Genomic DNA, 24,285 nt, shown 5'->3' on the forward strand with positions numbered 1-24,285 from the left:
GTTAAAGCAGGAACAAGGACCAGCAGCTTTAGTACTTGAAAATTTTATTTTCTCAAATGAGCACCAACACATATTGTAAATATGACAAACAATACGCCTCCCTCTAATACTGAAGAACTATATACAATGTACAAACACAGGAAAAGGTGAAAACCAATTATTTGAAAACAAACAATTGCATTTATGACCGAAGCAAATGACCTGAAAGAACACGTCAAAAAAAAAAAAATTTAAAATAAGATCAAAGAAATGAAAGTATACACAATTTGTAAACACAAGAGCATCCATAGACAGGCTGGTATTGGAAATATTGTCCTTAGTTTTGTCAGTGGGGGAAAAGCATTCCCGTTTCCTTATGGAGAACAAAACGAAGGATACACACAGTTGGAACGATGAGAACAGCTTACTGGTGGTTGTACCTTACACAATGCCATTCTGCTTGCTTTTAAATACATTGATTTATTTTATTTTTTTTTTCTGAATTCAAGATGATTTTGTTTTCCCTCTTCTGCTTATTCTTTTTTTAAACAGGATTCTGCCAAACAAACAAACAAAAAAAATCCCTGTCTAACCTGATTGTTTCTGAGCACTGAGGCCTCTCACCTGGTGGGAAAAGCTCCTTCCCACTGAGCTGAGCTCGGGGTGTCTCCGACCTGCTCATCCCACAGCTGGATCCCACGGGAACGCGACGCTCCTCCCGAAAACAAGGAAGTGCAGTGAAATGCATGATCAACACACTCTCACAGACCAGTTAGAGAAATGCATACAGAGAAAATCCTCACTTGATCATCACGAGAGCAACGGGGTTGGTTCGTTCGCTTTTTTTCCTGTGTATTTTTTAAATCGTGTGCACCAAAAACGGAGAATTAAAGAGCGTGCAACAGTTACTGAGCACTGAAAACTGCTCCTTGCTCAGCAAAACACAGTCCAGTGGTTTGTGCTGTTGGTCCACTTCGGGATAAACAAGAGACCCAATGAATTAAAAACGAAGAAGGGGGAGAACAGGGGAGATAAAAGACAGAAAGGAGAACGAAATAAATGAACTTTACTGCCAGAGAGGTAAACTTTTACTCTAATTTGTTATGTAGCAGCCTGGTTTAAAAAAAAAAATAAAATAAAACAAACAACAACAACAAATAAAAATAAACCTCAAGAAGAAAACCAGGATCCATGTCCAGAGACTTGTGGTTTAGTTTAAAAACAAGGACTAGTTAAAAACCTCCACCCTCCCTCCCTGCTGCCCCTGAGCCACCAAGGACTCGGGGGCTGCAGCTCATGTTCAATCCTGTCTCCAGATCTACTTCACTCCAGCCAAAACTGGTGCAAGAGGGAATTCCAGGCCTGAATCCTACACACCTGATCTCCTTGGGAAGGTGTTCCAGCTTCCTCCCATCCCACTCCTCCCACCTTGGGGTCTGTCCTAACCCAGCCACACCTGCACCTTCAGCGGACAACGTAGATGATGAGTTTTGTTTCCCTTTCAACATATTTTCCAACAAATACAGAAGGAAACAGTATCATTTATAAACAACAGAAAAGTGCTCTCAGGGAGGGGCTCTGAGAAAACAGCACCAAATATATTATTATTATTCTTTGTTTTTTAAATTAAATATTATTTACAAAAGTATATTTCACAAGATAACGTCTGGGTTGGTTTTTTTTCTTGCTTTGTATATATTATCATCTGAATATTTATTACAGGGATTGGGGATTTCATGCCAGATAATCCACCAGAGGAGAAAACAATTTAAAACTTAAGTTTTAAACTTAAGTTTTAAAACTTTTAAACTCAAGTTTTAAACTTCTAAACTCAAGTTTTGAACTTTTGAACTCAAGTTTTGAACTTTTGAACTCAAGTCTGAGCTTTGGGGTAGATGGGGTGGGGGGGTGGGGTGTAAACTCTCAGCTTGCCAGACACGAGGCTGCCACACCAAAAGAGAAGGAAAACCCACTGCTGCCCGTGTTTCCCCAAGGAATGTCACCCGTGGGGAGCAGCACTGCCTGGACAAGGAGGTTTTTCCATAGGCCACATCTCCCAGCTGGTTCTCCCGGCTCCATTCCCTCAGGGATGGGCCCCCCCAGGAGCAGGGGGTGGTGACTGAGGCTCTTTGGTTGTGCTCTGGGTCCATCCACACTTCCAGGTGAAGCCGTGGCAGCCCCAGCACGGATCCCACCCCTGCTCCCAGCTCCCAACAGGTGAGTCAGGACTGGATTAAAGCCCTTCAGATTTACTGGGCACCAAACATCAGCCCCTTTCTCCTTGTCTCCCTGGGCAGAGCACTGACACCCCCCCCAGGGAACTCTGGGGGTGTTGGGGACAGTCACAGCCACAGAGGTTTGTTCCTGTCACACTCTCAGCAGTGGGTGACTCTGCGGATGCTGGTGGGACAAAACCAATTAAAAGCAGATTAAGATCTCATATTCAAGCTTAGGCTGGCTGCCATTAAAAGCCTGACACCTGTGATGAGTTAAAAACAGCCCCATCTGATGGATCGCTGTCCTTTCTAGTCCCAAATATACAGATAAAACCAGCTCTCTGTAGTTCTTATTTCTCAGAGCAGTTCTCTGCACAGCCTTGCCTTTTATATCACTTTTTATCAGCAGTCACTCCAAATACCAACATCAAAAGATGAGCCCCGTGTGCTCTCCTCAAACTCATGGGATTTGGGATTATCCCTCACTTCTCCCAGCTCCAACCAGACCCCTTTGAAGGCTCTGTTATCTGAGGAGACTCAAGAGCTGCTTGAAGAACAGAAATTACCTCCCACTACTCAAAACTCAATAAATTGTCATGGATCCCCAAGGAAAGGACAGGGAAATGGGACCAGCTCAGTGCCAGGGTGAACAAGACAGTGGGTACTGTGGAATTTTTGATTTCTAGTAGGTTTTTATCACTGACGGGAACGTGGATGATGGAAGCAGAGGCAACGAGAAACCAAAGCTGAAGCAATTGTTACACAGCCACAGCAGAAGGGTGAGGGCAGAAGCCACCTCAGGCTGGTCCCAAACTGATCCAACTCCACCCACTGCAGGAGCCAGATCAGCCCCCACCTCTCTTCCCTCTCCAGGATCATCAAAACCAGAGGTTTGAGAGAAAAAAACAGCCTTTGCTTCATTAGGTTTGGGTTTCAGCACAAGGACCCAACACTCAGATCCCCCCTGATCCCTCAGGAGCGTCTCTGTTCACATTCCCTGCCAATTTTTTAACACCAAAGGACTCTGTCCCAGCAGCCCCCCAGGCCTGAGCCCCTCAGAGCCTCTCCGGGGTGGAATCCAGCAACAGCAGATTACAGCTCCAAAGCTCCCGTTTCATAAGGAGTCACAAACCCCTGCACAATACTCTTTCCTTCTGGATTAAGAAAGATTCCTCCCTCCCCCCCCATGGATTAACCTACTTGAAAGAATTCCACAAACAAAAAGAAAATTCACTCAGAGAGATAAAACTAATTCAGTTCAATGGGCTTGAGTTATGCACCAGTTACTGGCTGGACTGTTGCAGAGCAAACTTCACATTGTCATTTATGCTTTTCTCTCTCACACACGACGCCCCTTCCCCTCCATCCACCTCGGGAAGGTCCTCAGGAATCACAATGGAAAAATTAAAATGGGAGGGACTTATCCCCTTGCAGTTTTGCTGCCCACATCTCCCCCCTGCTTTAAACTCCCAGGCGTAATTTCAGGGGTAGGGGGAAGATTAATAAGTTCTTTTTTTGTCTATCCCATTTCCCCCCTCCGTGCCTGCAGCAGGCTTCTGGGAGTGGGAAAAGGGGGGGGGAAGGTTTTGGGGGGATACCTCATGGCTTGAAATATCCACCTGTGCAATTCAACCACCAGCTCCCTCTGCTCCCTCCTCTCCCCATTTCTCTGCCAGGCTCCCACAGTGGAGACGTTGGCCGGGGCCTGGGATTTAAGGAAAAGATCCTGTAACAGCATTTTCCTACTTGCACTTGTGAAGGATTGATAAAACACCCCCAAGGGTGCTCAGGGGAGGCCTGGAAATCAAGGGGTACCCTCTGTTACTAAGTCTGTCCCCATCCTCCTCTAGGGAATTTCCTTTCTTGCCTCACATATGCCTTTTTTTCCATCCCTGTCATATCTTCTAAGCTGCAGCTCCAGCCTCCTTGTGCCTTAAGTGGTTTTCTCCTCCTCTCTGAAGGGCTCAGGAGTCAGGATTTGGTTTCTGCAGCCGTGTTCTGCTGGGGTGTTCAGCCCTCCCTACCCTGCAGCAGCGAGAACAAGGAGAGGCAAGAGGGAACCTCTGCAGCCCTCGGGCCCTGCCCCCCCAAACAACAAGTTCATAAACAGCAAACATGACACAGATTGCAACTGGCTCGTGGGGGGAACTCGTGCTCAGCCAGCCGGGGGTTGGGATGGGGAGGGTGAGGTATTTTATCTGTCCACCGAGACAAGGAGAGACGTTTCAAGCCTTGCTTAACCAGCACTGAGAGGAGAAGCGCAGGGTCAGCCTCGGATGATTCCCTTGGGGCCCACCCCCCCTCTCACCTCCTCCTGCCCAAACCTCGGGTCCTCCCCCCGCACCGAGGGCTCTCCTGGTACAAATGCCACCCCCAGAGCCACCGTCAGCGCGTCCTCCAGCACTGGGCACATGGAATGGCTTCGGCATTCGGGGCGTTCTCTGAGCCAGGACAGAGAGAGAAGCAGCCAGGGTCAACTCACAAACAGATACAAAGCAAAGAGACAGAGAGACAGAAATTTAGAGGCCAGTCACCAATAAAGATGGAGAAGGGTGTGAAGATGCTCCCGGGTTGCAGAGCCTCTAAATGCATGGAACCAAGCGTTCAGTCACTCTCTCACTCTTGGATATAATGTTCGGTTGGATGGCATTCTCTTACACGCTGCTAGGGCTGGGCTCTCCCACTCAATCCCAGCCATTATCCTTGATCATGTGAGCTAGTTCAATGATGTATTTGCCTTCTTTATACTTCTGGCTGCTTTCAAAAGCGTGTTCCTGAAACAAAACAAAACAAAACAAAAAGAAAAAAGGAGAAAGAATGAGACGAAGGTAAATTAGAGTTATGGATCAGAGCTGGGAATGCTGGTGCCTTGTCTGTCGAGTAAAACTGCAGCTGTGCTCCTTGGCTTTCAGGAAAATGATGTGGGAAGAATCTTAAATCCTGCTTCTGGCTATCTGGGAAAAAAGGACTGGCACCCTGTAAGGTGCAGATTTCTGCAGGCCAATGGAACTAAACATGGATTTAGGAATCACTGGTGATAAAACCCACCTCTTTCCAGGGAGAATTTATTACTTTGTGGAGAATGCAGAGGTTCTCTGATGGAACACACTGTAAAACCACCAACACTGGGAATGGGATGGGTTATGGTGAACTTCCCGTGGAGATGGAGGAGCAGGAGAAGGACCAGCTCTGCACAGATCTGTGGTTACAGCCATGGAAACACACGGGGCCTCCACACCTCACAACTGAGAGGGAAATCCCTGGGATCCCTCATGTCCCTGACCAGGAGGGACTCAGTTATGGAGGCTGCACTCTCCACATCAGCTCAGCTCTGCTCAGCTGCTCTCCTTGCTGCCTGTAACTCACCTGAAAGGTCATTCCCTGCTGGAGAGGCCTGGGCTCACTGCTGGTTATGGAATGCTGGGATTTGTTTACCACAAACTCAACTGATGTCCTTGGTGTCCTGCTCCATTTGTGGGATCCATGCCGTGTTTCTGCATGGATTCCACCCCCATCAATTTTTGATGTTTTCCTGGTCGCAGCCTTTCAACTGATTTAGTAAAAAATATTTCTGCCCAGAGGCCACAGATACAAAATGGGGTTTGTTCAGACACTGGTCACAACATTTGGACAAACCAGTGTGGTGTGTGCCTGCAGGAGCAGAAATTAGGATGTAACACAAGCCTTTATTTGAAACTAATTGAATTTATGAAGAGCAGGAGGCAGCAAACAGCTAAACCCGTGTTCAATAGCATTTCCAGTGGGAAGGACACGGGATTAATGGAGCATTCTATTACTCTGATAACATCTAGGAAAAAAAAAAGACAGCAGGAACCACATTTATCCTCGTTTATGGTAAGTAGCACTGAGGGGCACCCATCAAAACCGGGCCCATAAATGTATATATTCTTAATAATTCTTAATTCAAAAATTCCATTCAGCACAAAGAGCTGCTCTGAATGGATCCAACAGACATAAGGCAGGAGGGAAAATGGAAAAAAAGATGTGGATGTGCCCAAGTTAATGGTCTTTCCATGACACAACACGAACACCTTTGGGAAAGGGCTGCAGCAAAGCTGCCCCCCAGGCAAAACAAAGGACACTGGTACTCACATATTTCCACCCCAGCGTGGTTTTGCAGTTTTCACAGTAAATATCTGCCACCGCATGTAATCCCGTTAATAAGACCCGCTCCTCTGCAGGGCCACAGCCCACGTTAACTCTGGGGGGAAAGCAAGAGATGCTCCCTATTAGTGCTTTTTCCACACCCAACCCCCCTCCAGCAAAGCTGACAATGATTCATTGCAGTCTATAAAAGCATTAAAGCAGGAGGTTCAGGACGACGAGCGGTCCCAAAGATCTCTCGCAGTTCCAAAGGTAAAAATGAGATTTTTTTTTTTAATTCGAGAAGCTCCGAGCAGAAGATTAATAACACTCCAGGCACTCGTGCTAATTAAGCGTTTGAGAAAGATTTTCATTTTCAAAATTGATAAAATGGTGCTTTTGCTTTCCCCGAATGGAAAATTGAAAAATGGAACTGAAATCAGCAGTTCTTGGGAAAGACATCCCGGCAGTGACCTCACCCAAACTATTTTCAGTCGCCGGGAAATTATACTTGGGTTTTATGTTAGCTCTAAAAAGTGCATATTTAGAGATCATTTATCTCTACATTTACGAAATTCTGGCTCTTTGGTCCAGCTACATCCTTGGAGCAGAGAGTGACTCATCCACCAGCTCTTATTTCTCAATCTGATGATGAAAAAAAAAATCACCTTTTCCTCGCTGCTCCTCTGCAACCTCACCGGGAATCAAATATGAATCAGTGCTACTTCCTGCCTCTCTCTCTCTCTCCAAGTGTTTCCACCAAGCTCCCAAGTGCCAGGCAGAGGTTTTTTAAGGGAAACTCTCCTTTTGTTTTCTCCCACCCACCCTGGGCTGCAGGTGCCGCGTGCGCGGTACTCACACGGAATTGAAGAGATAAGCACGTCCTTGGCTTCCTTGGAAGGACTGAAAGGCAAGAAAACAAAGTTCAGTCGGCTGGGGGAGAGAAAAGAGGCCCAAGCAGGCCCTGCCCTCCATGGCTGCATCAGTGGTGGTCATGGAAACTCTGATCCAGGCCCTTGGGAAAGAGCACATGGAAAAAAGTTGGGAGATGAGCATGGAGGAGCAGGGGTTTTGTCCTGCAGATGGGAAGGGAGCAGCTGCCTCAGCTCTAACCCCTGCCCATTCCACAGGTGGGAAACCACTGGGAACCACCTGGAATCACTGGTGTTTCCACACAGGAACGTGCTGCTCAAGGGTTGAGTTGTTTTTTCTATCCCAGCAATGTCTCTTTTCACCCTTTTTCACTCCTGTTTATGAACTTCACGCTCCCAACATCACCCAGAGGCTGCCAAACGTTGCTTTGAATCCCTTTTCTAAACACAAGGTGCTCACAGAGATTTCCCACTCCACTGCCACAGCTGAACCACCCCGTGAATTCCCCTTGGGAAAACTGCAGGGACGGGGGCTGAGCCCAGCGGGGAGGTTGGGATCTGTTTGTGCACAAAAACACAAACACAACCTCTGCTCCAGGGGCTCTACAAAGACCTCACCCTTGCTGAGGTGTCTGCAAGCCTCCCATTCCCACTGATGTCCAGGAGATCTTTAGGACTCTGTTCCTGGAGTTCCTGGCATTCCCAGAGCCAGCAGATTCCACTGTGCCACCTCGGTGACATCTCCCTGTGATGGTGCCCTGCTGACAAAAACTGCCTGACACCAGCAAGTGCCACCTGCATTTTTAATGCACTTTGACAAGCACACACTGAATTAAACATTTGGTGCTTAGGAGCAAGAGCACAGTTGTCTGTACACCAGTTTCCTCGTGGGATACCCCAGGGAATGTCTGCACTGAGGGGTGGGAGCTGGGAAAGTCAAAGAGCAGCTTTTCTGGGCTATTTAATCCTTTATCTTGCACCTCACCAAGACCTTCTGAATATTTAATGGTTTTCTTAAAAACTCAGCTGATGATTTCAGATTAAATACCCTTAAAAAGGTGGGACACAGGGTTTTGAGGGGAAGGAGAAACCTGCAAGGTTTTAACTCGAACACTGGTCGTTTATTTAGTGAAGAGCAACCTCACACCACATCAAACAACCCTGGGGGGTTCCTGCCTTCCTTGGGTTGTTCCTTTCCATCAGTCCAGCCCTGCAAAGCTCCTGCCTCGTGGGCAAACAAAGCCAAAGCCATGACAGCTCCCTCCTGGAAGATCCCCCATTGCAGAAGGATCCTTTCCAGAGAGCAGTGGGCAAAAATGCCCCTGGGCACCCGGGCAGAGAGCCAGGGCCAGCAGTGCCAGCTGCCTGTGAGGTCTGCATGGCAGCAAGGGTTCTGCCAGCTACAAAATCACTGCCTGGCAAGGAATCCATTCGCTCCTGGAGGGATAACTGTTCTTCAGAGGGATCTGAAGCCCAATATTAGTTGCCACTCAGGGCACAGAAGAGCCACTCTGGATTCAGAGAGGATGCCCGAGGCACTTGGATATCTCTGTCAGCCAGACAAAAGCAGTGCCCTGAGGAATGCCTCTTTTCTTGGGAAGGAATTAAATGGGACAACATGGCTCAAGCATGTTTGGGTAATTGCATTTATTAGAGAAGCTTCTTTTAATCCTTCTGCAGCAGTTCTGTGTCGCTGCCATTGTCAGCTGGCTCATACCCCACATCCAACCAGGCCTGGCCTGGCTGCTCCAAAACGCCCTGGGAATTGTTGAACAGGAGGGAGAGGGGCTGTCCATGCTGCAGGACAGGGATACCAGCCTGGGAACAGGGATTCAGGGATGACACACCAAGTCCCACAGCAACATGTGTGCCATCAAAGCAAAAGGAAAGCAGATGAAGCTTGCTAAACCATCCAGGCCTTCCCAGTAAATACTTTTCCATAAACACCAAAGGGACTGAGTTTGCCAACAACAACAACCATGGGAGCAAAGTTTTTATTGGTACAGAAATAGGATTTTCCGTTCCTGCCGTACAAAGGCCTGTCTTTAATAAACAAAACCAATCCCATCAGCTGTGCTGGGGTTCACTGGACATTGTTCCATTCCACTCCCAGGCACAGCAGCATCCTTTCAGAGATGCCCTTCCTTCCAGCTCAAGCCAGTGCTTTAGGGGACATAAGGGTGGGCACTGGGAAAAAAATCACATTAATTATCCCCTGTCCAAGCAGAACTTCTCAACAAACCACTGCTCAGCTCTCAGGGCTGCTGCTGTCTTAATATTCCCCCTCCAGCCAGCTGAGGATTTGGCAAAACATATAAAAAGAAGCTGGAGAAGTTTGGCAACCACAAGTTCCCCAGTGCATTTGCCCTCTGCCGACTGTACCCCTACAAAGGTGGCACAGGAGGGTTTTATCCAAGTGTTGTAACCTGAGCATTTTCAGAAGATCTTCCTGCTCTTCTGGCACTCCAGAAAAATTGGCACATGCTGTAATGGAAAGCACAAACCCAGAAAAAACAGGTATATTTATACACAAGCAGATGTTCTTGTCTTTGTTTTTGTTGTTGTTTGTTTGTTTTTTAAAAAGAAACACACAAAGACATTTCCAAAACACACTTGGTTTTCACTGAAGTGACAGCCAGACCTACTTTCTATGCTCTGCATTTTCTCTGGGTAGATTTTCCTGATACACATTCAAAGGTGCATCTCTCACACACACACACAGAGAAATCCAGACTTCTTGTTCTCTGAAATAACAGCTCCTGGCATCACTTTCCAGCTGGAAGAAACAGAAAGGATCTTTTTTCATTGTTGTTGTTTCCCACTGAAAGCCCAAGCACATATTTTTCTCTGCACTGCTAATGCTCAGTGTCTGGCTGGAAACACATCTGTAAATGCCAGCACCAAACCCCTCCAAAAAAACAACACAGGCTTCGGGGATTTGAGAGGCACAACAGCTCATTCCTCCTGACACTCACACCCAGAAACCTTCCCTGCCTTGGGGTGCTCAGCATCTCAGAGCTGCAGGGCCCAAGGAGCGCTGATCTGAGTATCCAGGTGGGAAAGCACGAGCCTGGAGTGAGCAGTTTGGCCGGATCCTCTCCCGCCAAGCTGCCCCTCAGAGCAGAAGCTCCACGTTGAGATGCTTTGGCAGCTGCTCTGGTTTAAGAAGTCCCTATCACCCAATGTACAGACACTCATCATGGTCCCCTCAGCTGTGCTGGTTCCAAATTAGAGCTGTGAAATCGCTATTTAAAAAAAACAAATGCTTTGGCGGGGGGGAGGATTTGAGGGAAATGGCTTCTCCCCTTTCCCCTCTCCTGGGTCCAGTTAAAGGCCAATCCCACAGACTGCTCTGTAACCACAGGATGGGGCAGACACAAGTCCTTCAGAGCAGGGTGTTCTCCCTATTTGCTGGCAGAGGAGCCCAGTGCAGAGCTGCAGCTCTGGTGAGAGACAGAGCAGGGGAGTTCGGGTTTCACAGACGCTGCTAAACCAGAGCTGCCGCAGGAGGAAGCGGCACACGCAGCCAGGATCCAGCTCCAGCTCCTCCAGGGCAGCCACCAGAGAGGGACTCAGCCTGCAAGGCCATGAATCCTGGTATATCCAGCACCCACGACCTTGGGAGCTGTTGGTTTGGTTGAGCCCACTTGTTATATTCTGGTCTCAACACTAAGTGTTGAATGCACAGCTCTGTCTGCTCCGAGCATGGCTCAGGATTCCTCCTCAGGATTCCTCGGGAGCCACTCTGGCTGCAGGGCAGGGCTGTGCCCCTCCACCACTGCAGCCTGCCCCAGCTCCACCTGCCTTCACACCATCAGACCTTTACACTTGCACATTCCCCTCCCTGGGGACGCAGAAGGGAATTTTCACACTCAATCCATGATTCCAGGGAAAAAGGCACGAATCCCAAACGAGCTCCGAACACGCCCACACCCCATCCCGCTCTCCCCCAGCACCTCCAGCTCCTCATTCACGGCACAGCCCACTCAGCAGCTCCACACACTGAACAGACGACAGGATTAATACCCTGAGTCTTTGTGACTTTATCTGACAATAGGCTAAACACAAAAAGAGCTGGCTGGAATCATCTGGAAAAATAGGAAGCAGTTGCCAGGACTAAATGGCTCCACACTGATGCCTGCTCTCTGCAGACTGCAGCAGAGAAAACCTCCACTTACCTACATCCAGCTGGCAGCCTTTTAATAATCCAATAAAGCAAAAATGAAAAGGCAACCAGTCCCAAAGAGGTAGGAGAGGGAAAAGGAACAGAGTGTGCCCCTTCACACCACGCTCCTGAAAGCCACAGATAATTCTCCCTGCAGGGATGCAAATGGAACAGACGGTGCAGAGCCACTTCCAGAGAGCCATGGCACGGCCTGGCAGTGTGGAATGGCAGCTCAGGGGGAGCCAAATGACCACCAGGACTCTGCAAAAAAAAAGGACACGTTCTCTGTGTTTGTGATTTCTCTGCTGGGACAGAGCAGTGCAGGAGGAGAAGTGTCTGATGAACCCCCGGGGCACGGGGGCTGTGCCAGAAGAATCCACCCACCCACCCATTCAGAAGATCTGTGATCATTTATTTCCCACCATCAAGTGGACAACTTTAGAGTTGCTCCAGCCACCTGCACAACACTGAATGCAAGATTTATCTCTTCTCGCTGCTGATTCGACCCTTAAACATCCCAGGGTGAGGTGTTCCCATAAAATACACTTTGAGCAGGGAGAGGAGACCTCTAAGTAAGACAAAGTGTGATGTCAGTGCAACTGGAGTGCACATGAGTCTGTGTGTGAAGATATGCCCCAATCCCCAGGCTCTCCTCGTGCTCATCCCACTCCCTGGAACACTTAATCCCAATTCCTACCAGCTGTTATCCCACCTATCAGCCAACATCCCGCAGAAAGCTCTGCCTCAACGGCACCTTTCAAGCCCTGTTAATTATGGCAATAATGGTTTGATTAAGAAGATTGGCCCTGCAGTGTGTTCAGAGGAGCCACCACACCAGGTGTACGATGGCTCTGCCAGGAGGTTCCCTGGGAGTCACTGCACAGTGGGAAGAAAACTGGAAAATATAACTCATAAAATCCCTGCTGCAGATCCTGGGGCTGCCCTGGCCAGCACTGAGCCATTCAACCACCTCCTCACATCACACTCAAGTATTTCCCAAGGGAGCACAAGTTCAATTACTCAGTCCCTGTATCCACACAGACCTCAGAGAGCTCCTCAGGGCTCATTAATTCCACCTTGTTCTTCTTCACAGAAGGGGCAGCCCATGATCAGATTAAACAGAGATTCAATTTACCTCCGATTACACCAGACACAGACCCATGTCAAGGGAAACAGTTACATTATTCCACCTCAGAATGTGCACAGATGTGACCTTATCCTGCTCCCACTGCATTCCTGAGTTTTAATTGAGTTTTAACATGGGTCCTTAATGCTATTTAAAGCCCAGAATCGATATGGAATTAGTGGACCAACTCATCTCTGAAATAATTCAATTAATTCAGCATGGCCTTATTCCCCAGCAGTTTATGTTGCTGTGCAAACACACAGGGAACAACCCCCATGTTCCATCCTTGGAAAAGCTCCATCCCAGCAGTTTCACACTGTGTTTGTGTCCCAGGTTAAGCAGCCTATGAGCAGGAAGGTGCTCAGGCTGGGGAGATGAAAGACTTTTATCCAGTTTAATGCTGGTGGGAGATGTGGTGGCAGTTTTTTATCCTGCCTCCTGGCAGCAGCAGGTGTCCATCCAACCCTGGCATTCCCTGCTCCTGGAATGAGCTGGGTCCAGACAGGAACCCACTCAGCACTTTCACCACACAGGAAAGGTGGGGAGAGACCAGACAGTGCAAAAGGTCTGAACACACAGCCATGAACTATCCCCATCCCTAATCCTTATTCCTATCCCCACCCTTATCCTGTTGGCATCACTGCCATGAAATGCTGCTTGACAAAGGCTTATGATGACACTGCCAGGAAAAAAAAGTTAATTAACAGGGCAAATTATCAGTGCCTGAAGAACCTCACGCTTCCACTACATCCCACTTTTGTTGGGAAAGCTTCAATTCCTGCTCTGCTGTGAGGGAAGAACCTTCAGTCCTTGGAACATCCATGTTGTGTGAGCCAGGTCCGAGTCCTCCCTCCCTGTGCCACAACAAGAGACTGAAGGGCAGAGTTCCAAAGATGCTGAGAGGAGGAAGCTGAAGCCTCTTCCATCTCTACTCCAACCTGCAAGAGCCCTTGTGCTCTGCAATCCGTGTGTTCCAACGTCCCCCCCTCCTGATCCTTAAAACACTCAGGAAAATTTAATTACAGTTAATTTTAAATAATCCTCAAATTGGTTTTTTTTGTTTGGTTGGTTTAGTTTTCCAAAGTGAGATTCCCCTCATCCCCTCACGTTTCCAGGAGCTGAAACTAAAAAAAAATAAATATAAAATCCTTGCTGTTCATGAGACTGTGGAATAATGCTGTGAAAAGTAAGAACACTGCTCTGCAGTGTTACCTCCACAATATCCCTGCTGGCCAGGAGGATGATCCCGTGGGAAGTGATGCCTGATCCATGGGAGCCGTGCTCGGCCACACGTCAGAGCAGCACGAAGGTGACACCGACGCTCCCACGGGGCACAGAAACTGCACGCAGGGATTTAAGTGGGTCAGGATCCGGGGGCACATTCCCAGTTATTAATCCATGTGTCACTGTCCATTAGCACCACGGGGGAGGGCAGGAGGTTTCTCTCCAAGGGGAGATTTTTTGGATTGCAGCTGGAAGGAGATCTCTGTAATTAACGGAGATCAGTGTTTAGGGAAACACAAATTGCCCCAGATCAAGGGGTTGGTTTTGCCTCGAGCACATGGATTTCTAACACAAATTAAGCTGAGCTAAACTCTATACAGAATGGCAAAATTCAGAAAACAGTTGCCATCTACTCTGTCCCCTGGTCCCTCACATGCCTGGCAGGCTCTGCCTCAGTTCCATCACAACACTGAATTCTCACCGTGTTATCACGAGCCCTGTGCTATTCCCCCTCCTTCCCAAAGCCCTGGGACCCTGGACTCTGTTCCTATTTATTTTGAAATGTGTTTCCAGCTCACAGACTTCAAAGTGGAATTTCAAAATGTGAACGCTAAAGGCACAAACCACTGAAGGCAAACAAAATGAAAAAAAACCCACACTGAATTTATTACTTCCATAAAAACCTCACAATATTTTGGGGCTTCTCTTGTGATTTCGATGGTCTCTGGTTGCTGCTGCTGCTGTTGTTGCGCTTCAAAACTTGACTCTGAGATGAAAAGGGATGGAAATACTGTTGTAGCTACTTATTCTAACAGTTGTGATTGCCATGGGAACACTGCTGTGTGTTTTAAGAGGAGACTCAGGGTGGAGTTTCCTTGTCTGCTCCAGCTTCAAACCTTCCCCTTCCAGTTCTGCTGGATGGGAAAAACTGCCAGGCCCAACAGCGAGGCCAGACTCCTCCAACAGCTCCCTAAAACAGATGTGAAGCCCTCTGACAGCATTCCCTGCTGCTCCTAAAATAGGAATTACCACCAGAGACTCCTCCTGAGAAGTCAGGGCCTCCTCCTCAGGGGCAGCAGGTGAACCCCCCCCCTCACCCTCCAATGTGTGTGTGACAATTACAGTTTTTACAGCAATAAATCAGATTAAAAGCACACTCCTGCACGGGAAGCTCCCAGGGCAGCTCCCCCCACCAGCAAGCCTTGGATCCTGCTGGCATTCCCTCCTCTTCCAACTGAACCCCCTCCCCAAAACCCAGGAAGGCTCAGACCTGATCAGCTCCGTGCTCCAGTTGTTCAGGATTTGCAGCAGTTGCAGCACAAACCCTGATGATTCACTGTCCTTCGTCCCTGGCAGTTCCCTGGATAATAAATGGGAACAATATTTTATTTATGCCCAGGTCATCAATTCTTAGGCAGAGGAAGCAGCAGATGAAAGGAGAGCTGTTTCCACAAAGAAAGTGATGGATTAGAAAAATCCATTTTTACCCTGTTCTTCTTCTTTGACAGGGATTTCAAAACTATTGTGATTTATTACCTTTTCCCCTCTCTTTTTTTTTTTTTTTGGAAGAGAATGAAATATTTTAAAAATCACACACCAGTTAATTGCTGTATAAACACAGTTATACAAAGAGGTACAAAGTACCTCGGGCTTGTTCTATTAAACAACCACATCCTGACTAAATAAGAGGCCTGATCCTGCCTGTCTTTGATCCCACTATGGATCCCAGGGAACACAGGGACTTGTAGGGTAAACCCCAGAGGAAGCAATTACAGGGGACAGAAAGATCTAACTGAGGTGGCTGGGCTGTGGAATAGGCACCACAAATTCTCATGGCACAGCTCAGATTTCACATCCTGACTTTTTTTTCCTGCAAAGGGCATTGTTTGTTTATTCCCTCTCCAACACAGGCTGCTCAGAGGGGCTCAAATAAAAGACCCACTGCAAACCCCAACCTGCCTGGAAAAGGCCCTGGTGTGAGTTTGTCTCCAAAAGTTCACTCCTGCCTAATAAACACTCCACCCCCTGTGAAGGAAAAGGCCCATTTAACAACCTGAAACAAACTGAAAGCCTCTCAATCCACATTTAATTCTAGAATTAATTTAATTTTAAACTTCAGGGAAGCCAAGAACTACAAGACACCTTTTCCCTCACGTTCACAGCAGCGAAATGGGAAGTTAAAAAACACTCAGACTTTGCTGTTCATCACTTACAGCTCCAACTCTGATACTTGCAATTAAGGGCAAGCTCTGAATAATACCTGGAAGTGGCAACTCATTAGGGAACAAGAGCTGAAAAGCAGGATCCAAGAGCTGCTGGACAGCTTCTAGAAATGTGCATAAAACTGATAAACCTGGTGCATGAAGAGCTACAGGAAATAAATGAACAGCAGCTTTCTGTGCAGGGCTGAGCCAGGGAGAGCAGCACAGTTATGAAATGATGTGCTGAGAAGATGCTACTGCTGAGTCTGAACAATGAGACCAACCCTGTCCCCATTCCTAAAAGGATCTTGAAATGCTAAAGATGGAGAAAACACACAAAAATTAAATGGAATTGGAAAAAAAAAAAAAGAGATTGCACCATGACAAAGTTGAATCTGTTTAGCCTGTCCAAAAAAGTGATCAAAAGTGACCTTGGTGGCTGTATATCCCAACCTTTTACAGCAAGGATTAGGAGGTACTAGAGATCTATTTTATTAGGAAAAGAAGAAAAGTAATGGCCAGTAACAGGAAGCACAAGTCAGACAAACCTAAATTCAAAGTCTTTGATTTTTAATGGTAAGGATGATTAACCACTGCGAAAAAATGGCCAAAGGGAGCAGTGAATTTTCCCCCTTGAAGTCTTCAAATGGAGACTAAATGCCTTCCCTGAAAGAACTGCTGCAATCCCGATGAAATGCACTGGCCCATGTTCCAGAGGAGGTCAGATGGGGTGATGTGATGGCTCCTCCTGGCCTTAAGAGTTCCTTACCATGGAGCTGGGAACTTAAATTCATATTTGGGAAGACGCAAGATCTACTTTTAAAGCAAGAATAAAAGTTGTGTAATGAAAAGTAAGAACCTGACCCATGAGAAGGGAATACCCATCTCAGCTCACACACCGTTTTTTCCCCATGATGGAAATGCAGGATTTTCTCTTGGCTTGTCTTGAGCACTGAAAGACTCCTTTTCCCACTAGATTAAAGATCACCACATTGTAATTTTAGGATTATTGTTTCAGCTTCTGTGCACGTTCCCCCCACCCAGAAAATAACTCCCTGTCTTCAAGGTGAACTGCCACAAAAATACCAGCTGGTTCCTGAGAAGCAAAGCACCAAGAACCTTAAATCTTGTGCACACACAAGAAAGAAAAAAGCAAAGAGCCAAACCAAAAAGCCCAAGAACTGCTGCTCCACTTCACCTCCACGTGGTGCCTCAAATGCTTCCAAGCAGCTGAATTCATCCACAACTTTATCTGGACGTTGCACCAAAGCTTCAGATCCTTTTAAAGATCCCCCAGCTGCAACATGGAGCAAAGTGTGATGTTTTCAGAGTGCTCTAAATCTCACTGAGGGGTGGTGGACCGGCACACCAAGGCTGGGAAGGAACCAGGCCACAAAGACTGGGAGTGAGTTTTGCTGATAAACCTTTCAACTCCTGACTGAGAAGATCAAAAAGAGCTTTCTAAGTGCTCCCTCATGAACAACCCAACCCCGTTTGAGAAAGTCAGGCACACAGGAGTGCTGTATTTTCCCTAAATTCTCAGTGCTGGAGGAGCTGCAGCCCTTTGTGTTGAGGAATTGCACATCCCTGTTCAGCAGAAGCTCCACAGCAGACATCAAAGGGAAACACTAAACCTCCTCACAAGCCTTTAGGCAGCTTCAGAAGATACATCACTGCATAGTGTTTAGCAGTTGGATCACAGAAAGGCAGGGGAAAAAAAAGGAACTGCAGGACGCCCACAAGACATTCTCCACATATTTCCATAAGCAGGGACGTTTCTGCTGAATTACTGTTCACATGGCAAAAGAAAATCAGCAACCAAGACACTGATGTGGCAATTTTGGCCTTTGCATCTTTCTGCTCTTGTTCCCACTGGGCACCAATTACACATGGAACCGAACAGAAAAAGGGCTGACAAGGTTTGAACAGCACAGAATAAGCAGGAATCAGCATCCCATCTGCCATTTTGGGAAGGAAAAGGTGCTCTTTACCTTGCTGAATGTCTGTTTTGTTAACAGGCCCCACCAGAAAATGATGCAGAAGGCACATTTCTCAAGAAAAGCCCCTCTGTCTCCTTTCTGGAGAGGTTTTGCCACCATTGATTGTGGAATTTATATTTTTCTTAAACATTCTCCAAGCCATGGGATGTTGTGCCTGGGAAGGACAGACGTAACAAGAAGTACCTTTCACTTAATTTTTGGCAATTTGGAAGACACTGAAACGTGCTTTTTAAGTACAGTCCCCTGGCACAGTATCTTTGTTTTTACAGCAAATCCACGGAGGAGGATTTGGGACACACTGTACCAACCTGGAGGAGCAGACAGGACCTGCTCCAGAGCTTTATCTTCCGAGCAGACTGGACAAAACAGCAGCATTCCAACTGTACAGGTGGGGAGAGGAGGAACAAAGACACCCAGTGACTTACTCGAGGTCACACAGGAATCTGTTGAGTTCCCAAAGTCTCAGTCCACTCAGGCATTGGAAAAATCAGCGAAACAAGAGCATGTACTAAATTTGGCACAGCCTTTTAAATGATGCATTGCTGCAAGGGAACAAGAACCTCCAGTCATGCTAGCCCAGACAGCAAAGTAGCTACTCAGCTCCACCCAATCTATCTGATCACCTTCCTATTTCCTGAGTCAATAAGGTCTTTCTTGGCCAGACGGTCCAACCCACAATTTAGATCTTGTTACAAATCAGACCCACTAAACCACTTTCTCCCTGGGGCTGCAGGAGATAAAAGGCCAAGTAAGAAACATTTTGGTAGCTGGGCTTCGTGTAACAGCTTTGGATTTTCTTAAAAGCCTCAGCATTGATTATTTTCTTTAAATAGCAATGGCTTATTGAGGAACCTTCCACCCCTTTCAAGGCACAAGGTTTTCCTTAGGTAGAAAAGAAAGCAAAAACTGCCCTGCCAAGGCATATTTGTCAAAGAGTTTCAGATACCCAGGGCTGGCAAAACACTTTGAAGTCACAGTAAGTTAACACTGGTGCTGAAGGGCTAAGAGGGGAAACTCGGGAGATGGAGAGGAAATAAAGTATGGATTGACACAGAACAGTCCTGGGATTCAGCTCCAGCTCGTGTTTCAGCCAAGGGCATGAGCCAGGGCTGCAACCTGGGTGTATGCAGAGGAGCTGAAAGCTGAGGGCAGGCAGAGCAGCCCAGCTCTCCTGGGGGCTCTGCACAACTTGGGGCAAAAGGAACAGAGGAATTAATTCCACGGAGCCAAACCCCCACCGCCCTGCTGTTACATAAAAGCCTGTTTTCTGGGGAATGTTTCCAAGGATGGTGTCATTTGGGCTGTTTTGATTCAAGTGACAGTCAGCTTTAGGATGAGATACACCACAGGCTGAGAAACATTCCAGTTTGCAGAGTCTCCCACTCCCTTTTCCATCCCCACGGCGCTTGTTCCTTCCTTCCTTCCGTTTGCCACATTTTCTTATGGAAAACAAGCACGACAACTGCTCAGCCTGGTTCTTCGTGCTGCCACAAGGCTGTGATGAAAGAACTGCACAAGGCCTCGGGGAGATGTTTCCAACTCAAACAGATCAAACACCGACTATTTAAGTTTGCCTGGGAAAGTTTCTACACATTTTGGAAGTCACCCCCCCCCCAAGGCAGGGACTGTTCTGTTGAACAGCCACTTGTACAAATCATGGTTGCACAACTACTTTCATAAGGTTTTCAGTTATACAAAGATGTGCCTTATTAATGTTTACAACCCTGAGAAATAAATCCTAAACCCCCAAACCCTTTGCTAGTGCTCCACCAGCACTGTGGCCCCAACTATTAATTTACACCTCAGTCTGAATGAACTTTTAGAAGGAGCAGATCCCGCAGCTCACTGGAGTTAACACCTCCACAATTCACACACAGCCTTACATTGTGCTTTCCTACTTTCCCTCATGTCTGTATTTTAGCAGTCAGCATTCCTGGGCAGTTTCTGCAGGACAGAAGCTAAAATTCCAAGCAGTTGGCAGCACTGGCATTGCCCTGCTGGAAGCTCCTCAGCCTGCAAAGCTGGCTGCACCGGAGCACGGACACGGAACAAGGAGGGGAAGGAAGCACCGAAGGTGAAAGCACTGGGAATGCACAGCCTTGTGTTTTCCCTGGCTGGGGACCAGCCACCTCGAGAGAAAAAAAGCAGAGCACAAACTCAAATGTGCTGCAAAAGCAGCAAGGAAAACAAGCTCCTTCTTCATCCAGCGAAGCACCTTCTGTGTCCCAACACAAAATCCAGGGGATCAGCTCTCCCAGTGAACGGGCAGGGGAGTCACTGCCCTGTTTTCCTGCCCCATTTCACCGAGCACAGGAGCCTGAAGTCACCGAGCAGCCCCAAAAGGCTGAAGGTATTTCCCCCCCAGGGCACAGACTGCGGTTACATTTCAAAATTTACATTCACATTTCAAAACTCCTTTCTGTTGAGGAAATGCACAACCTCCTCCTCTTTGAAGGCTCTGCAGTCCCTCTAGGACAGTTCTGAGAACCACTGCAGTTGTACCAGGACAGGAGGAGCTCCAGAGTAACATCCTAATGGGAATCCTGTCTGCTCAGAAACTGTACAACCCCAAACTGGAGCAGTCAGCCATCAGCATTATTCATCCCAGAATATTTAAATTCCAGTTTCTGGCACGGAGACAACACCACAGAGGTAACACATCAACCTGGCCCACGCAACAGCCAGGAGAAAAAAAGGAAGGAGACAGACTCCGACGGGAGGTGACGGGTCTGAGCTCCCACCACGGAAATCCAGCAGGATCTCCACGGCTGCCGGTGCCAACCCTGCAAGGACAGATGCCCTCGGTGCAAGGTGACACCTTGCAATGTTTTCTGTGCCAGCAGGAAGAGGGGAAGCACTGCACACTTTCCCAATGCACACAGCACCTCTGTCCCTGGTGATCCCAGCCTTTCTCCCGAGGCTGCTCCAGGAAGCTGAGCCGTTCAAGTTGCACAGGCACAGCTCACAGCACCAATTTCCAGTCACCTCAGCTCATAAATCTTTCTGCTGTGTCTGTTTTTTCTGAACACAGATTTTGTAAGCTGAATAAACTTTACGGAACAGTTATTCCAAGGCAGCCGAATCCTGGAAGCTCGAGGCCTGACCACAGCCAGGAACTGCAGGCTCCAACACACACTCCGAGGAAGTTTAGTTTTCACACTTCAGAACGAGATCCTCTTACTGCCCTGCTCCCTCTGCATCAAAGGCCTCTGATTTATCAGCTCTGAAAGCTTTTAATTTACCTTATCCTCGAGACCCTTCACCTTCTGCTCAACAGATGAGAACCTTTGCACCCTCCCCAGCTCAGAGCACATCCCACCACCCATCCCTGCTTTTTCACTGCAAAGTGTCCTGGTAATAGAGTGGCAAAAATATGAAGGTTTGAGCACCAACCCACCCCACATTTTGACAGAGGCATCAGAGAACCTTCCCTCAAGTAGGGCCTTTAGTCTTGTCTTTAGGTGTAGCTCTGAGTTTAACAGAGACAACTTCTCCAGACACTTCTCCTCCAAATCATGACCATGCACCAACCCCTTGGCTCTGCTGGTGGGTGTGTACATGAACAACAAGTGCTGGGAAGGTGACTTGCACAGTCCTGACCATCGGGGAGGTTTCCCAGCTGGAAATGAGAGGGAGGAGGCTCACAGGAAGGGTCAGACCACCTGTAAGCACTCCAGAGGGCTGGATTTGGAATCCTGTCTCCACTGCTGTTTTCAAGGTCACAGCATCATAGAATATGCTGAGTTGGAAGGGACCCATCAGGATCATCGAGTCCCACTCCTGTCCCTGCACAGAACACCCCAAGATTCCCACCATGTGCCTGAAAGTGTTGTCCAAACACTTCTTGAACTCAGACAGGTTTGGTGCTGTGACCGCTGACTGCCCTGTGGGAGCCTGTTCCAGTGCCCAAAAACCTTTTCCTGATATCCAACCTAAACCTCCCTGACTCAGCTCCAGCCGTTCCCTCGGGTCCTGTCACAGTCACAGGGTGAAGAGACCAGCACCTGCCCCTCACGAGGATGCCGAGGACCACAATCACTTAAAACAAGAACAGCAGCTCACAAATAGATCCTTTGGGCTGAGGGCCCATTTTCCAAGTGAAAATGGAGGCGCTGGGTAAGGCCAGGCCCTTCCATGGCAGGTGACCCGGAGCGGGAGCCGACGACGCACCTTCCGCACCTTCCGCCGCCCGGGCGAGGTCGGGAACATACCTTGGAAATGAGCTCATCGTGGTTGGCCAGATGAGCCCGGCAGTGGATGCAGCTGTAGGTCCTGTGGCACGAAGGCAGATACGCCTGGAAAGTCTTGGACCTTGTCATCTTCACCATTGGAGCCACGGAGCGCTGGGGGAACTCTGGGGCGGCCCAGGAGGCACTCCCGCAGGACGGGTCGCACGGGAAACACCGGAACACGCAGGTAAAGGCCGTGGTTTGGCAGGGGATGGGTGTGTGGGGCGGGCTCCACACGCTGGTGACGCTTCAGAGGAACAGAGTCGGGCACGGGAGAGGGGACTTCGCACAAACCTGCGCTCGGAAAACAAGAGACACCGCGCTCAGCTCACGGAGGTGACAACGGTCTCCCAGCCCACAGGATGGTTCAGGGTTTGATCCAGGGCAGGGAAGAAGCAGAGCAGCCAAGAGACAGGATTGATGTCTGTGGATTAGATCGGGAGCACAGATATTTATTCACAGCTCAGCAGTGACTCGCTGACTGCCCTCACCTCTCCCTGCTGCCATTATCTGCCATCTCCCTGTCGATCCGGCACTGCAATCTCCAGTCACTCTTCCAGCACTTAATGGGTTTGGAAATGACTACAGAAGTGCTGAGATGACTTTCATCAAGCCTGGTCTCCCAAAGACCTCTGGGGAACTGCACATGTCAAGGCCCAGCTCCTGACAAAGCCAGAGGGAAAGTGGGGACCAGAGTCAGCCCTGCCAGCTCCTGTCCTGGGTCACTCACTGACAGGACACCCCAGAAGCCCACGGGAAAACTGGGAGCTGGACCTGGGTTTTCTCAGCCACCAGGTAAGCACACGAGTCACCAAACCAGTTTTTCTCTCCATTCTGCCCTAGTTTCCACATGGGAAATGGAGGATTCCTGCATTCCACTCTCCTTCATAACTCCCTGAAAGCTCTGAAGGTTGAAGCCACTCTATAAACTGCACTCTAGTACTTTATTTTTTTTTATCTGAACATCTGACAGCAGCCAAAGCAAGGCACAGCCTCTGAAGACTATTCCTGATAGCAAGAGACAGTTAAAAACCCTATTCAGGATGGAAACACCATTTTACAGTGCAACATCATCTGACAGCACCTGCAAGGCAGCTCAAGGCTGGGTCTCTTTGTGTTGGCAGAAATCTCTTTTTCAGATCCCACACCTATAAACTACAAATGTTTCTTTTGAGGATGGAAGAAGCCTAAAGGAAGCAGGTCCCCTTCCCTGATCCATGGCGTGCATGCACTTCTACAAATTAATCATGAACTCTGCCTGCTCCTCCCAGGAGGATTTCCCCTTCCATAAAACATGTGATTCTGTTCAGTTTCTGAGCCTGCACTTTGTACATCAAACACTGGAACAACACCAACTACTCCCCTACCACCACCACCACCTGCCCCCAAAATGAGAAAACCAAGAAATAACCCCCCTCCACTTGACCTGCAATGGCAATTCCTGCAGTGGACAAAGCACTCAGGTACCAAAGTGGTGTTTATGGAAACCCCCATTCTCAACTCTTCTCCCAAGGTTGGAAAAGCAGATTCAAAGTATTTAAGTTGCTTCTGGAAGTGTGACCCACTGAACCAACTGCTCGATGGTGGAGTGACACCAGTATGACAACAGGACACCCGTTTTTACCTATTTTTCCTAAATATTTTTCTTCTGCTCTCCAGGAGACAGCTCCCTCACAGTCAAATGGGAAAAAAAGAGAGTCTTACTCATCCATGAAACTGCTGATAGATCATATCTATCCTGATCATAGCAGTCAGCGCTTCCACAGCAGTTTTCATTCTTAAAGCTCTTTGCAAACACCAACTAATCAGATTAACCTTTTCCAATTAAAGTTACAGCCCCAGCTTTGCAGGGCCCATCCTGACACAGGAGGGTTCACTTCCCAGCCTGTCAGAAGCTAAACCCTCTCAAAAGGAGGTCTTGCCATGAATTGATCTGCCCACTTGCCAAGGAGGCTCCCTGGGCACTGTTTGCTTCACAGCTGCACCTCTGGATTTCAGCAGGATTTGTCTTTGGCTCTAATCAGAAATCAGACAGTCCTCACCCTGTATCCTGCCCCAGTCCTCCACAGGCACCAGGATTTTGTCAAAACTGAGTCAGCTTTGCACCAGAGCATTGAGTTCCCCTCCAAGGTGAGGAGCACTTTGAGAACTGCACCCTAAATTTGCAAG

At 48.1% G+C, this 24,285-nt stretch overlaps 1 protein-coding gene and 1 long non-coding RNA gene across 2 annotated transcripts in view; both read right to left on the bottom strand.

Moving 5' to 3' along the window:
* Positions 1-1,654: 1,654 nt before the first annotated feature.
* Positions 1,655-24,285, bottom strand: part of LOC113971175 — a 30,299-nt gene continuing 7,668 nt past the window's right edge. The window contains exon 3 of the long non-coding RNA XR_003535465.1: positions 1,655-2,368. This is a non-coding gene — a long non-coding RNA (uncharacterized LOC113971175). The remainder of the gene's footprint in view (positions 2,369-24,285) is intronic.
* YPEL2 (yippee like 2) lies at positions 4,698-22,410 on the bottom strand. The gene is made up of 4 exons (XM_027690795.1): positions 22,099-22,410; positions 7,159-7,202; positions 6,309-6,417; positions 4,698-4,969 (listed from the first exon to the last, which is right to left on the bottom strand). The coding sequence occupies exons 1-4, from the start codon at positions 22,213-22,215 to the stop codon at positions 4,880-4,882; spliced, it is 360 nt and encodes a 119-aa protein (XP_027546596.1). The 5' UTR covers positions 22,216-22,410; the 3' UTR covers positions 4,698-4,879.

This window comes from Neopelma chrysocephalum, unplaced genomic scaffold, assembly GCF_003984885.1.
Source record: "Neopelma chrysocephalum unplaced genomic scaffold, ASM398488v2 Primary Assembly neopelma1_82, whole genome shotgun sequence".
NCBI lineage: Eukaryota > Metazoa > Chordata > Aves > Passeriformes > Pipridae > Neopelma > Neopelma chrysocephalum.